This window comes from Simochromis diagramma, unplaced genomic scaffold (assembly GCF_900408965.1).
Source record: "Simochromis diagramma unplaced genomic scaffold, fSimDia1.1 OVJJ01000205.1, whole genome shotgun sequence".
NCBI lineage: Eukaryota > Metazoa > Chordata > Actinopteri > Cichliformes > Cichlidae > Simochromis > Simochromis diagramma.
In genome coordinates, this window is record NW_024386782.1 from 7,953,643 (window position 1) to 7,968,996 (window position 15,354).

Genomic DNA, 15,354 nt, shown 5'->3' on the forward strand with positions numbered 1-15,354 from the left:
AAGTCTCTGTATTCTTTTATCACTTGTTACATAATGGAGGAAAACTGCATTACTGTGTAGAGTGGCCACACACTGATCATCAGAACAAGGAAGAGAGATGTCTCAAGTGACTTGTAATGTGGTGTGGTTGTTAATACCGTTTCAAAAACTGCTGGTTACGAGGATTTTCCCACACAGCCATCTGTAGAGTGTACAGAGAACTGTCCAGAAGAGAAAACATGCAGTTCTCTGGGTAAAAATACCTTGTTGATGCCAGAGGAGACAGCTTTGAGCTAATAGGAAGGCAACAATAACTTAAATGATCACTCCTTACAACTGAGGTATGCAGAAGAGCATCTCCAGACCCATGGGCTATAGCAGAAGACCACATCAGGTACAATAAGAAAGAAATTAAATTGGAAAAACATGTAATAAGTCAGTTTCTGACATGTGACTTGGATGATGGGGTCAGTATCAGTGTAAACACGAAAGCTTGGATCCACCCTGCCTTGTTTCAATGATTAATCACTGGCTCACCTGCACATCAGAAGCATATTTGGCCAGGATACTGGAAGCTGGAACAAATCTCAGTCCATTTACTACCAAGATTTACCCAGTAAAGTCAGCAGTAGGCTCTTCCGCATATATGATACAGCTAGCAAACAACTTAACATAGAGAAACTGGTGAAATATGCAGGTCAGAAGTAAGAAACCTTTAGTGAACATCATTTTATTTATTCTCTATAAACAAATAGTCAACATGAGCTACTCAATCCAAAAGAAAAAACACAAAGTAAGTTCAAGCTTGCGTTAACAGTTTCTTGAAGACAAAGTCTGCGATTATAATGTACAAGTTATCCAAAGAACTTTTTAATCACACCACAAAACAAGTTAACAAAGAAAATAAGTACTTTCAAATATGAGCTCTTTAAGTCAACACTGGATGCAGTTTTTACACATTCCTATAAAAACTGCAACAGGAAACCAGCGTTTAATGAGTCATTGGGTGCATCTGAATCACCAATCTGGGGTCCTATAAACATCTAATACACCCAGATATTCAGCACATGCTGGTTCGGTTAAACAAATACGTTTTTTTACAGCACGAGTAAAGAAGTCGACATGGGATAGGATTTAAAATTAAGGACTGTACATAATTGCAGGGTGTGCCTCAAGCAAGGAGACGAACAGTCTTTCCAGTGACTGTCAAGTAATCCTCGTCAGCCAGAGCTCGCAACGCCTCGTCGAACAGCTCCTTAGTAATCGCCTGCAAACGGGGCAAGACAGGAGGAAGCCATTAGAGAGGAAGTGATGCAAAAGTGCAGCAAATACTCAAAGAGTGCAAACGTGTCGACGGCTACTCTGGCTGAATTTTGTGATATTTCAGAGGATACAGAGAAATGTTAGAGCTTGGCTTTTGTTCAGTCTAATGAGGAACGAGTGCCACGCTACAGCCATAGCGATCGCCATCTGAAGAGCTGAAATCAAACTGATATTTGAGCTTTGACTTCATGCTGGCTTAATAAAAATAAAGATTTAAAACACTCACAGTTTCAGACTGTCCTCTGAGGTCATCGAGCAGCTGCTGGTATTTCATGGCTGGCGTCTTCGCTTTGGCCTGGATCAGCTTCTTCAGGGCCTGGGCTACCTCCTCCTTGCGCTTGCGTGCTGTGGCACTCATGCCTGTAATCAAGCAAAGAACAATGCATAAACCCTCATAAAGTGCATCTTTAATTTCTCATGTCAGCACCTTTAGAAATACTTTCATTGTCTTCCGTACCTGTTGTCAGAATAGAGATGTCTACAAATCCTGTTCTAGGATCTGTGGCCGACTGTTTCAAGGCCTCTCGGTGCAGCCGCTTGGCCTCCTCCACGTCAATGGTCTCCACTTTCTCGGAGAAACGTACCTTGGCGTGGGCCTCTGCCAAGCGGATCAGGGACTCCAGCTGTCTGGGGTAGGCGGACACCATCCCACGGCCGCTGCCTATCTTTCTCATGTCAACGTAGGCCTGCGGATGAACGTAAACAAGGTCAGCTGCATAGAACTCTAAGAATCGACTGAAATGTTTGCTAAAAGGGTTAAATTAAGCCACAGAGTTTCCACAGACCTCAATGAGGGCCTGGCTGGCTTCTTCGCTCAGTCTTGGGTTGATGTACGTTCGCGCGTACGCGATGTAGTCCTTCAGCACGGCCATGTCCAGGAACTCTTCCTCCATCTGCTCCTCGGTCTGGTAGTAGAGAGACACCAGGTGGTGAGCCAGCCTGCGGTCGTAAGCCTCATCCTGGGGATCCAGCATCAGGAAAATGAGGTCGAATCTGACGGTGCAACAAACACAAAGTTACGTTTAGTTTGCAACACAGCAACATGTGGATCGGTGCATCGGGAGTTTCAATGCAGTGATGTTCACCTGGACAGGAGAGTGTGAGGCAGCTGGATGTTCTCGATTGTGGTCTTTTTGGGGTTCCACTGGGATTCCACTGGGTTGGCAGCAGCCAGCACGGCGGTGCGGGCGTTCAGCTGGCAGATGATTCCAGCCTGAGGGCACGAAAACACAAACGCAGTGAGACCGAAAGCTCCTTCCGTTTGCGTACTTCCAAACGATTACGTATTAAATGTGGTGACATATACCTTTGCAATGGAGAGGGTCTGCTGCTCCATGACCTCGTGCAGCACGGAGCGTGTGTTGTCGCTCATCTTGTCGAACTCGTCGATGCAGCAGATGCCGTTGTCGCTCAGGACCAGCGCGCCGGTCTGCAGCACCAGCTGCCTGGTCTCTGGGTCCTTCATCACATAGGCGGTCAGACCCACAGCGCTGGAGCCCTTTCCTGACGTGTACTGGCCGCGGGGCACCAGGTTGTAGACGTACTGCAGCAGCTGGGACTTGCTGGTGCCGGGGTCTCCGCAAAGCAGGATGTTCACCTCGGCACGGAAGTTCCCGCGGCCGGTCTGACTGAAGTCCTTTCGAGTGCCCCCAAACAGCTGGAGCAAGATGCCCTGGTACCAGGAGACGAAGAAAGAGACACAATCAAATCACAACTTTAATCTAAATTCATCTTCAACCAAAACTTTTATTAGGGCATTTCTGCATTTCACCTCTGCTTAAAATGCTCTTTTTTTAAAAGCTGCAGCAGAGTGACCGATATGCAGGAAAGAGGGCGTGGCTGTTGTGGGCCTTTTTGGCTATGTGATAGCCAAGTGTTTCCACCTTAACAAGTAGCCTTTGGTCTTACCTTTTTGATGTCTTCGTGTTCGTAGATGCTCGGTGCAAGGGCAGAGGAGAGGCGTTCGTAGACGTCCGGCTTGGCTGCGAGCTCCTTCAGGGTCTGCACGCGGTCTTCGGTGAAGAGCTTCTGCTCGGCCTCTTCGTCCAAACCGTGCAGGCGCTTTTCGTCTGTCTTGCGGAAGTGGATGGCATCTATGTGAGTCTTGTAAACCGACTTCACGTTGCTCTGGCGTGGGTTAACGCGCATTGGGACGGCTCTGTAGATACCTGCACAGACGACGAAGGCTGTTAGTGATCCGACCACAACGTGACCTTCAACGACCTCCTTGCAAAAAATTTTTTAAAAAATGCTTTAATTTCATGCCAAACACTTTAAATCCACCTGATGACTTTCTGCATCCAGGAGCTGCCCCCTGCTGGTCATTAGAAATATTGCAGCTCAGCTCTTGCTTCCATTTTCAGCCCCATCTTTTACTCTTCATACAGGTCATCATGAAATTAATATTATCAAGATATTAAAGAAATCTCACCAGTGATGTTCACCCTGTCTCCTGGCTGCACTTTGTCAACTAGATCGTTGTGAGCGTAAACGATAGTGGTGTGAGGCGTCTGACCGGCCGGCATGTCTTCGGGAGATTCCTGAATTTTTATCTGTTGCGAAAGGAAGAACGGTAAACAAACAGTCGCCATGACCTCCGCAGCAACACATCGGCGATTACCATCCGTGTATTCTGAGATAAGGTGTCGCTGACTATGAGCAAACTCTCACCATCTGTTTGTCTGAGAAGACGGAGCGATTGTGAATCAACGCCAGGCTGTGGGTGGTGTTGCAGTGGCGACACACAGCCGGCTCGGCGATGCGCCCGCGATCCACCTCCACGCGGGTGCTGTAGGCGCACACCTGGCACTGGAAGAACGCCTCCTGCATCTCAGGGATGAGCTGCGAGGTGCGGATCACCATGCCGCTGATGGTGATCAGCTGATCGATGTCTGTGGAAGAAACACAGAAGCTGACACCTCACTGTTTACAAAAAACAGAAGACAACATTGTTCCCGTAACATGTGTGACGTCAGTTCAAACCTTCTGGGTTCAGGCTCCTCATGCTTTTGGTTTTCACGGCGTTGTAGGGGCGTACTTGGATCTGATACTCAAGGAAAGAGTCGGGGAAACGCTCGAAGAAAAGCTCGTTGACCGCCATGTCAAAAGTTGGGATGACTTCCTGAAAACGACATAGTTAACTCCATTAATACGCAGCCAAATTCCACAGAATTTCTTCCACAGAAACAGGGAACGATTTAATCTTTAATAGAGTGCAGATGCCAGTGGTCCTGTGGATAAAGTGACTAATAATATTATAGATGGATATAACAATAAAAATTTAAATAAACCCTTCATAGAAGAAAAAGTAAAATTTGCTTCTGTATTTGTCTTTGGATTCATTCACCTATCCATTTGTTTTCTATATAATCTTGTTTGCGTCACATTACACATCACTTCTCCCTTTGCATTTGCATCCACTTATTTTATTTTTATTTATTCAAGACATCACCGTATGGCATTACTTCATTATAAAAATCAGAAGGCCGCCATTTCACTCATCAGGGGCTCAAGTTTTCATCCTCTGTTTAATCCGTACTCACGAATACACCGAATGACGTAATAAAAACAACAGCAATGAAAAAAAATAAACAAATGATGGCAGATGAAGCGAGCTTTACCTGTGGGTAGCAGGTGAGCTGTCTGTAAAGTTCTGCATCAAAGGACTGCACGTGGCGGCAGTTCACGTTCATCACAGGATCGCCGACGACGCTGATCTGTGGGACGAGAGGAGAAACATTGATATTACGTCTTTGAATGCAATCCCGCGCAACCGCCTCCTCCTGTATTCTCTCATTTCTTGGCTGTTGTTCATCATTCAGAAACACCATCGTGCAGTGCGAGTCTGACTTAAAAACGTTTGGAGCAGCAAACAATAAAAATTGCACCTCCTCCAGCTTCTGCATGTATAACGGCTCGTTCAGGTCCAGACCAGCGTTCTCATCTTCAGTGGAGGTCGGGTCAACAAACCTCTGGAGAAACCTCTGGAAGCAGCGAAACGCAAAGCATGCCGATGTTAACTCATGGACTCCCTACAGGACATTTATTATGGGATCTAGCTGACTCGGCTTCATACCTGAAACTTTTCCTTGCAGGTGCCGACATTCACATCAGTCCCCCAGATCACCAGCCTCTGCCCGGCGTTCGACTCGCTGGCCACGGCGCCATCTGTGCTCGGCTGAGAGAAGATAGTGAATAGTTAACTTCTGAGGGTTCAGGCTTCATGTGAGCTCAATACATGACAAACACAAGGTTACTGACCGGCTCAGAGTGAAGATCAACTTGGGGAGCCTTCCTGACCGATCCCAGATCAGGACGCTGCCTGGCTGGTGTGCCCCGCACTCCGCTCCGTGGGGTTCCCTCAATCCTGGAGCTGGGAGTCCCGTACATCAAGGGGGAGCTCATGTCCACCTCGTTAGGAGGCACTGTTAAAAGGAGGCAGACTTATAAAACAATTTAAGAATCCAAACTTGAGTCCACAAGACCACAACAACTCAAACACGTCATACCTGAAGGTCGGGGGCTGGAGAGCAGAGACGTATCCGGGGGTGCTGCAGGACTGAGAATGTCCGTGGCTGGGGAGGTGGGCATCGGCATCAGGTCCCCGGTGGAGGAGTCCTGACCTCTGCGCCGCTGAGAGGGAGGCGAGGTGGGGTCCTCACTGCTGGCTAAAAATCGCACAGACATGAAGAAAAGTAGGCAACGGTCATCATACAATCACAGGAGGTCCATATGCAAAAGGATGGAGCAGGTGGGGAACTTACGTGTAGGTGGATTGGTGTTCCTTCCACGCTTACGGCCACCAGGGGTTGAAGCTGGAGAAGACATTGCTGCTGGGAAATCAACAAAAGGTGACACTCAGTAACGGAAATGTAATAACACTTGTTACATACTGTCGCTCTGGCTGTAGGACATCACTGATGGCTTCAAGTTTGACTGAGCATTTAGAAAACTGACATTCACATATGTGTCTGGCTGAAAAACTTCAACTATTTCCTTTTTGTTTTATTAGATCTTTTTTCAGCTTTGTGGAGAAAATGACATGAGATGGATATAAACTGAGCAGCCTGCCTTTCGCTGCCTCGTTAACAGCCCGGTTATAATTACATGCAATGAGGTAATATTTGATGTAGCACAAATAACCTTGTGTAACAATTAGTCTTTAATATCCAAGGTTGGGGCATAAAACAAACCAACTGTTTTTCCTTACATTTGGTACTTGGATCTATGTTATGAATGCGTGCTTGAATCGCTTCCAGATATCAGTCAAACAGCACGAAAAGTTCACTTAACTATACAAACAACACTTCCGGCGCGCTGATGTGCTACACTGCGTGTCTTTTTTAGATGTTTTGAAGTGTCTTATTTTCACTAAAGCACTAACTGCATTAAACCCTCGACCTCCATTTGACATGTGGCTGCGGAGCACACAATAAGCTGATCCTCGACTGCGACGATTTAACTTCGATTAACATTAAACGTCAGCGTAAAACAACAAAACACCTTCGTGCACGTTTAAGTCAACCTGATTAACGTGTCACGCTTTCACGAAACCACCAAAACTACAGATGTAATAACCTAAAAACTATCATTATATACGTCTCTTCTTACCTCTTCTTGTGTATACGTCCGAGCGGAGAAGATGTGGCGCGAAACTGCGGGTGACGTTATTTTCGCGGGGAACTTTGGGCCAATGAGAGGCTGGGATTGACTTTCTTTTCTTTCCGGTCGATCCCTTCACCGAAAAAGGGGGGGGGTTCTTGTTCAGCGTTTACTTATCCGGCTTCAGTTTAGCATCTTGTAGACTCAATAAACAAACAGATTAAATAGGAAATAAATAAATTAACTTTTACTTTTAATTTGTGATATGTCAAATAAGATCTGCGTTTCCTGTGCGCTCATGTGCTCCATCAAACCCTCAATCGATTTGGTTTGGCCCAGCAGTAAGGGACTTTTTTTTTTTGCCCCTGCCCTAATCTTTATTGTAACGATGCAAACAACACGCAAGTGTGAAACCGCCTCCCAAATACAAAATGACAGCAAATCCGTGACAGGCTACGGATGTAAAGATGTAACATTTGAATTAATACAACAGCAGAAGCTAACCGGGAAGTACTATTCACCCTCTTTTCCTACTCTACATGTAGGATGTATGTTCACCCGGTTATGTTACAGCGGTGGTTGTACTGGTTTCACTACAGGTAGAGGTACTCATGTATGCCAGTGGGTGAGAAGAAACAGCTCTCAGTATGATGAGGTCCAGCGCATCCCACATTTCTGTGTTCACAGTAATGCACAGAAGTTTGTGTACACTCATTGTGGCCATGACTGTCATGATGATTTGGGGGTTTTAATGATTTCTTTAACTGATTTTCCCCCCCTGTGTTGAATGATTGTACAGCACAACTCTTTAATGGCTCCACATGCAATCACTTAAATCTTTTTATAACTGGTGCTGAAGGTTCTGCAGTGTCTTTTGACTCAACAAGGAAAGGGCGTATTAATTTCCCATTGTCGATAATGATCGACTATAAGTAGTTCATCTCTCCCAGCATTAAATTGATTTATTTAACAGCACTCATTGGATTGACCAATACTCAGAACAATAGGAAAGTCCAAGGAACTCAGTGAAAGTCCAAGAATGAGATTTGCAGATTTCCACAAGTTGTGAAGGCTTATTGGAGCCATTTCCAAACAACTGCAGATTCCAGGGTCATCAGTTCAAACTATTGTAAATAAGTATGTGTTATTCAGATGTGTCAGTTCACCAAGGTCTAGAAGAAAACCCTTAATTGTCACCCCCAGATTACAGGAAATTGGTTAAGATTTTCAGGAACAACCCAGAAACCACTAAACGTCAAGCCTGCCAGCATTACTGCCCACAGTGAAGAGATTTTTACATCAGCATCAGAGACAATGCTGACCAACAGAGAATCATTGATGGCTACCAAAAGCATCTGGGTGAGATGCAACTTGACATTTGACCAAATATTAGTAGGGCTGTATAGTATATCTGAGTCTGTATGTATACATTGGACCCTGGAAAATGAACAACTCAGAAATCATTAAAAAACTCAAATTCACCATGACATCAATGCCCATGATGAGCGTGTGCAAACTTCTGACCACAGTTGAGACTCGTGGATGTGGAGAAGGAGGACATGCAGAGGTTCGGCGTGACAGAGGAAGATGCTAGGGACAGGGGGAGATGGAGGCTGATGATTCACCGTGGTGACCCCTAAAGGGAGCAGCAAAAAAAAGAGAAGCCTAAAAATAATTTGAATAATTTTACATGAGTTTAATACATCAAGTCATGTCATATAAAACCAACGACTACAAAGCATCTGCACTTTTTGTGCTCGTTAAGCAAGTTTATGGCTTTGATCATATTAGCACTCTCACCTGTATCCTCTCCATGAAGCACAGATTCAGATGCATTCACGTAGCTTTGATCTGCTTCACCCACAGTGAAACAGGTGGTGTACTCTGCACTGAATCAGCTCCACCCTGACCAAGGAGAGGCAGAACTCCATTCTTCAGAGACATGCCCCACCCTCTGGTTTGCACAACATGCAGCAAAATAACGACCCCAGAAACACCTCAAACTCTACGAGAAGTACTTGCACACTAAAGTGTAAAGTTGAGGATTTTGCTCCACAATCACCTGAACAAAACAAACTTTCACTCACAATTTCAGAGCTTTGAACCCCACTCTTCCCCCTTTCAAAAGAATCCTGAACAGAGATATTTGAAAAGTAAGAGGACCAAATGTTTGTCCAACTTCAAGACTGACTTTGCCACCTACAATACTATGTAAACCTCTCAAGTCATCTCTCAATCCTTTTTTTCCCCTCCAAGGATCCAAACATGTGGTCTGGAGCAGCATTTCTCCAGGCTTTCTGGAAGTCAGCGAAGGTTTTTCTTTGTATTTGGGTTACTTTTTCACTTATTCTCAGTAATCCCGGGTTTGAGGCTCACCTCATTTTGAGTCAAGTTATCGTACATCATGACCACAGTTTGCTCATTGGAGATGCCATTCCTGTGGACAGTCTGGTAGGGATGGTAAGCACTGGTCGGCGCCTGTAGTTGTACCAGCTGTTTGAGTTGGCCACTGCTTTGCGGTGCCTTCCTCCTGGGTGGGAAACCCATTAACAAGCCCAAAAGTAAGACAGAGCAGAATAGGACAGACCAACACATCTCCTTGCCTTCTGTGGTATTCGTTTTCTAAAACAACACAGGTGGCTCTGGCTCAGGTGGTAGAATGGGTCATTTACCTCTCGGAAGGCTGGTAAATCAATCCCTGCCTCCTCCATCCTGCAGATACTGAACCTCAAGCTGCCCCCAACAACATTCACATTTTCCAACATTCACAAACACACTCACACTGGGTGTGTTTGTGAATGTTGGAAAATGCTCATGTATAGATAAAAGGGCTGTATGAATGTGGGTGTGGTTGGGTGAATGCGAGTTGCAATTGAAAATGTTTTGATCGCTCAACTGAGTAGGAAGGTGCTATAAAACTACCACCCCATTTATCATTTAAGTCCAGTCTTTGTACCTGAACATTTTCAGAGGAATGCTTTTTGTTTGTTTGTTAAGCGTCTTCACACTGATCTATGAATCATTCATGCATGAAAAAAAAAAACCCTAATTCAAGAGATGAATGAGTGTCGTGCCTACATATAACAGACAACTTAGTAAAAATTCAATTTTCATTTGTATCTTTAAGCACTTTGTTAAAAGTAGCTTGTCTAATTTCTTCCCATTTGTTTGATTTAATCTATGAAAAATAACATAGCTTGACAATGTGATTCATAAAGAACTATAAGCTGAAAGCCCTGCGGTGTGCAATGCGTCCTTCAAAAAATCTGAGGAAACTGGGCGAGTGGAGGACAAAAGAAGAAATGGAAGGCCTAAGGAATATCTATATCAGGTGAAGAGTTTCTCAAAGTTAAGTCCTGAAATAGAGAAAAAGACCTAACACAGGACCTGAGAGATCTAGCTCTTCAGTTGATCCATCTACTGTTCACTGATGGTTCGTCAGAAGCTTTCTCAGTGAAAGGGTGGCTGTCAAGAAGCCATTCTTGAGGAAGGGAAACGGGGAGAAAAGGCTGAGGTATACCAAAGTACACAAGAACTGGACTGAAAATCAGAGGCGATGGGTTGTTCAAGTAGATGCAGCAAATATTAGCAAATATTAAAGATTTGTTTCAAATCATCAGTAGAGGTCAGCAGAGAGCTACAAGACTGAGTCTCTGCAGTTATCTGTAAAACACAGTGGAGGCTCTTTCAGTCAGTGGTGTTGGAAATCTTGTGAAAAGTGACAGAATTATCAATGTAGAAAATTTCTGTCAGATTTTGATCCACCATACAACACCATCTGGCAAGCACCTGATTAGCAACGGCTTGATTTTCATCATTACCCTAATGATCCCAAACACACTCCCAATGCAGTAAAAGCATAGCTCACAGACAAACACACAAGGAAACACTATCAGTCATGGACTGGCCTTCCCAGAACCTGGACCTTAACATCATTGAAGCAGTGTGGGATCATCTCAACAGAGGACAGAACAGAAGTCAGCCAACATCCAAAGAAGAGCTTTGAATGTCCTCCAGGAAGCCTGGAGAACTATACCTGAAAGCCAGCCAAGAGAGTTCACGCTGTGTTGAGGAATAAAGGTGGTGATACCAAATGTCGACTTTCAAGCCTGTTAGAATTGTACAAACTTTGTTTTTTCTTATATGCTGTATTCCATTTATGCTTGCACGTTTCTGTAAAGTACCACAAGTGTGATTTCCCATTTTCCTAGCAAACTTTGAAGAAGTGAGGAGAGACTCAATACTTTTTCACAATTCCTGTTAAATCCAGAATCTAATTTAAAATCCCTCTCCTCACATACATCCTCTTTAAGAATCAGAGCCCATCTTATCTTAGAGATCTCATGGTACTGAATCACCAATAGAGCTCTTTGTTATCACACTGCTGGCTCACTTGTTCCTAGGATATTCAAAAGTAGAATGGGAGGCAGAGCCTTCCGGTTTCAGGCCCCTCTTCCATGGAAGTACCTCCCAGTTTGGATTTGGCCTCTCTGCTTTTAAGATTAGGCTTACAAATTTTCTTTGATAAAGCATATAGTTAGGGCTGGATCAAGTGATCCTGAATCCTCCCTTAGTTATGTTGTAATGGGTTTAGACCACTGGGAGCTTCCCATGATGCACTGAATATTCCTTCGTCACTCACCTTTTTCCACTCACTATGTGTTTACACACTACTCTGCATTTACTCATTAGTTATTATCAATCTCTGTCACTCTTCTACAGCATGTCTTTTATCCTGTCTCCCTGCCGTTAAAAGGGAGTTTTTGCTTCCCACTGTTGCCAAGTGCTTGCTCATCAGATTACTTGTGTATTATTATGGGTTCTTTATCTTACAATATAAAGCACCATGAAAGGACTGTTTCTGGGACTAATAAGAGTGTGTGAGGGTGACAATAAGTGTTACTTAAAATATCTGCAGGTGCAAACGGTGACCAGCGTGTGGCACTGTTTCCATTTCAGAAAGGCCAATGAAAGAGGACAAATACTGCAAACTTCCAAAGCGGAAAACATTGGAACAATTCCCAGAAGTATCGCAGTAGATATTTGATTTATGGATAATATTCAAAATATATCTATATATGTAGAGACAGTTGGAAAAAAAAAACTTTAAAAGTTTCGGCACATCTAATTCGAGGCTTTCTCGTTCACTATAAGAGCTGAATGAGTGCTTTACAATGTAAAACTATTTGAAGCATGTTTAGCTCCAAACCAGCGCTGACTCTGAGAGCTGCTGGGAACTGGTTTGTGTCAGAAAGTTGACTCAACTTTTGAAAAGTGATTAGAGACGTGTGCTCCCCCTTGTAGTTTCAAATAATTGTTACATGAGTTGCCACACATCTTTATGATGTAGCAGCATATAACTACTGCCACTGCAGATTGTGAATGAATGTCTGTAGGATAAATGGGTGTAAGGAAGGCAGCCTGTGGCCTTCGGTTTCTGCTGGTTTCCCCTCCTCTATAGCACCTTTTGTTAACTTGATCCCAGAATCGAAACTTAATCGCAAATTAGAAATGACGTGATATAAAAACTGAACTATGAATCTGAACTATTATAAAAGTCTATTTAAAGCTAACTAGAGAAAAATAGGACTGTAAGATTGTTTGTTTCAGTGAAATTTCTCCCACTTTTACACTGTTATTACCTATTATTAAATAAATAGTAGCTAAACTGAGCTTTACTATAAAAATAAAGCATCGATTAAGAATCCAATCATACATGATATTAATATTGATATTATGTATTGTTACTTTCATTAAATACTTTAATTACAGTGTCCGGGTACTTGCAGTATTTTTTAACATGCTATGGAGTATTTTTCTTGCTTCTTATACTTCAGTAATATTCTGAGCACTTCCTGCGCCACTTTTTATCTCTGCTGTGAAATGAGTGCTGGTCCCAAACAGCCAGAGCCGAGCCTTCACTATGTAAACAACTCTGCACCATTCATACGATCATAGTAAGGAGTGGGTGGCACGAGCAGCACGCCCCTCGCTCCTCAAATGGGAAGTTACGGTGCACCACGTGACAGCCTTCTGGACTTGACTGGCTCGTGAAAGGGCGGCGTGTGTGACGTCAGCTGGTGCAGACGATACAAAACACTGCGCGAAAGTAGAGCCGCTTCAGAGAAGTGACAAGAGGTGTGTTAGGGTTGAAAGGGACGGGAGCCTGACAGTCAGCACCCAGGGATAAAAAGCCAAAAAGTTTTTTAATATCGCAAAAAGGGAGAAAAGCGCCTGCGCAGAAAGAGAAGCCGCAGCAGGATTATCGCGCTGCAGAGCTGTCACACCTGAGGGGTATCTCTATAAGAAAAAAGTTTATTTTCTCTCTAAAACCCACGTGGGACAAGTCAGCAGGGTTCATGTGTGACATATACAGCCTGGACTCGCACTGCGTGTCTCCACAATGCAACATGAGCTGGTCCGTGGAGCCTGCTAACTTCTACGAGAGCACCAAGCTGGGGGGTCCGCAGCAGGGGGTCTGCAAGCCGGGCAACAGGAGTGACGGCCCGGCGGAGGACGGCACCATGGTGGAGCTGAGCACCACCCCCGCCATATACGACGACGAAAGCGCCATCGACTTCAGCCAGTACATCGAGTCCATGACAACCGTGCCAAACTTGGAGCTGTGCAACGATGAGCTCTTCCTCGACCTGTTCAACACCGTCAAGCAGGAGAAGGCGGGTTTCCACAACATGCAAAGCTCCGGTCTGCCCGGCGGCATGCAGCAGCTGTCAAACGCCTACACAGCAGAGAGGAAGACGGACGGCGCGCTGGGGAAGAGCGCCTTCAGCGCACCCATCAAGCAAGAGTCCGATTGGAGTGACAGCGACATGTCTTCATCTCTGCCTTCCCAGATCGAGACCTGCGCGCAGACCTCCGTCAGCCTCCCCACGGGGCAACCGACCCCGCCGACCACCCCGGAGCCAGTCTCCGCCGTCAGCTCGGCCAAATCCTCGCCTCGTAAGCTGGGCAGGGAAAGGGGGAAGAAGGCGGTGGACAGGTTCAGCTTGGAGTACCGACAGAGGCGAGAGAGGAATAACATTGCAGTGAGGAAAAGCAGGGACAAAGCCAAAAGGCGCAACATGGAGATGCAGCAGAAGCTGATTGAACTGAGCGCCGAGAACGACAGGCTTCACAAAACCATCGAGCAGCTAACTAGAGAACTCACCGGCCTCAGAGAGTTCTTCAAGCAGATGCCCAGCTCCAGCTTTGCGGGCTCCACGAGTGCAGAGAGCCGGTGACAAATTCTCGAACTGCTTTGAACTGAACTTTCAAGAGACATACCTCAACAGACACTTGTTTTTTGTTTTTCTTACCATCTGTACCAGATGTATTAAGCTTACCATAATGGCACTGGAAAATATGATGCTGCCATATTTTTGTGGGATTTTTCCTCTGTATTAAATTATTTTACCACTGCATTTATGTGTTGTTATACCTGATATGGTACCTTTTTTTTTATAATTCCAAACTTTCTATAAGAGCCAGAGCATGATCTTTTATATAGTTTGTATGAAACCTTGAAAAGTTTGTTTTTGTTATCTGTAATAAAAACATTGCTGGAAAAATTGCAGAACTGCCTGGTCTGTGGGTAATCTTTGTGTGTCATGATTTATGCTTGAGGAAACTGACACAAGAAGTGCAACAGGAAACAGAAAGTAAGGTCAGCAAAAATGAGCCTTTTATTGACACAAAACGAGTTAATCTTAAACACAGAAAGGATGACAAAGTTTAAAAAAAGACAACATTTAAACCCAGAAATCTGAAGTTAATGAACCCACGTGGGCTCCTTTTGACAGCCTGCATGCCACTGCTCTACCCTTGGGCTGTCAACCCCTGGCTGGTTAGATCACATATCATTAACACAAACAGGACCTTGTCTCTTCACAGCCTGTTCCCTTCAGCAGAGCCTCAAGCTGTCAGGGGGAGGCCTTCAGAGGGAGGGAGGAGGATAAACTGGCTCGGACCGAGGCCCAGCGTGCAGATCCTTGGAGCCAGCTGAAGCCTGAGGATTGATCTCATTAGTTCCTTGCCCTGACAGCCTCAGAGGCAGATTTCTTCCAGGCCCATCCACAGGGCAGGCTTCCTAGTGATGACTCTGACATAAACGGGGATGGGGCCCACCTCTTTTCCCAACACGGCCTCCACATCGTATCCTGGGAACTGAAACAGCGAGGTTAAATCACTTGGCAGTGTTAGAGCGTTCAGAAAGCAATCAACACTTAAAATAGCTCCCTCCTATATCTCCCATACATAAAAAAAAAAAAAAAAGTTTGACAGTAATATGCAAGCATCCTTAAGCTCCCTGACCTCTGCACTCTGGCTCAGCAGTAATTCTAGTGATCTAAGTCTGAAAGCGCACATTGCATTTGTATGTTAAAAATAGCTCCAACAGCACCAGTGGGTTCTTGAGGTTAGTAAAAGCCAAAAAATGATAATCAGGCCGGGAAA

General features: G+C 44.8%; 3 protein-coding genes across 5 annotated transcripts in view; 1 reads left to right on the forward strand and 2 right to left on the reverse strand.

Moving 5' to 3' along the window:
* Positions 1-693: 693 nt before the first annotated feature.
* mcm4 (minichromosome maintenance complex component 4) lies at positions 694-7,027 on the reverse strand. Of its 3 annotated transcripts, none has more exons than XM_040020368.1 (17): positions 6,913-7,027; positions 6,066-6,134; positions 5,811-5,969; positions 5,563-5,726; positions 5,378-5,479; positions 5,190-5,285; positions 4,923-5,018; positions 4,285-4,423; positions 3,973-4,193; positions 3,734-3,854; positions 3,211-3,470; positions 2,609-2,974; positions 2,388-2,515; positions 2,088-2,295; positions 1,760-1,988; positions 1,529-1,662; positions 694-1,246 (listed from the first exon to the last, which is right to left on the reverse strand). In XM_040020368.1, the coding sequence occupies exons 2-17, from the start codon at positions 6,127-6,129 to the stop codon at positions 1,151-1,153; spliced, it is 2,583 nt and encodes an 860-aa protein (XP_039876302.1). In that variant the 5' UTR covers positions 6,130-6,134; positions 6,913-7,027; the 3' UTR covers positions 694-1,150. The 3 variants fall into 3 exon arrangements, with proteins under 3 accessions (XP_039876302.1, XP_039876312.1, XP_039876322.1); XM_040020378.1 differs by having other exon boundaries at positions 6,066-6,131; positions 6,913-6,978; XM_040020388.1 differs by lacking the exon at positions 6,913-7,027 and adding an exon at positions 6,512-6,850.
* A 5,990-nt stretch (positions 7,028-13,017) lies between these two features.
* On the forward strand, positions 13,018-14,476 carry cebpd (CCAAT enhancer binding protein delta). Its single transcript, XM_040020568.1, has one exon. The coding sequence runs from the start codon at positions 13,263-13,265 to the stop codon at positions 14,142-14,144; it is 882 nt and encodes a 293-aa protein (XP_039876502.1). The 5' UTR covers positions 13,018-13,262; the 3' UTR covers positions 14,145-14,476.
* spidr (scaffold protein involved in DNA repair) overlaps positions 14,355-15,354 on the reverse strand; it is a 44,017-nt gene continuing 43,017 nt past the window's right edge. Inside the window, exon 20 of the mRNA XM_040020395.1 lies at positions 14,355-15,066. Coding sequence (XP_039876329.1) covers positions 14,947-15,066 — 120 coding nt within the window. The 3' untranslated portion in view covers positions 14,355-14,946. The remainder of the gene's footprint in view (positions 15,067-15,354) is intronic.

Excerpts from the sequence above, each read along its gene's own strand:
- mcm4 (XM_040020368.1), bottom strand. The coding sequence starts at position 6,129 with ATGTCTTCTCCAGCTTCAACCCCTGGTGGCCGTAAGCGTGGAAGGAAC. Across the intron at positions 5,480-5,562 it reads TTGATCTTCACTCTGAGCCG|CCGAGCACAGATGGCGCCGT; the intron begins GTCAGTAACCTT and ends ATCTTCTCTCAG. Across the intron at positions 1,663-1,759 it reads CATCTCTATTCTGACAACAG|GCATGAGTGCCACAGCACGC; the intron begins GTACGGAAGACA and ends GCTTGATTACAG.
- cebpd (XM_040020568.1), top strand. The coding sequence starts at position 13,263 with ATGTGTGACATATACAGCCTGGACTCGCACTGCGTGTCTCCACAATGC.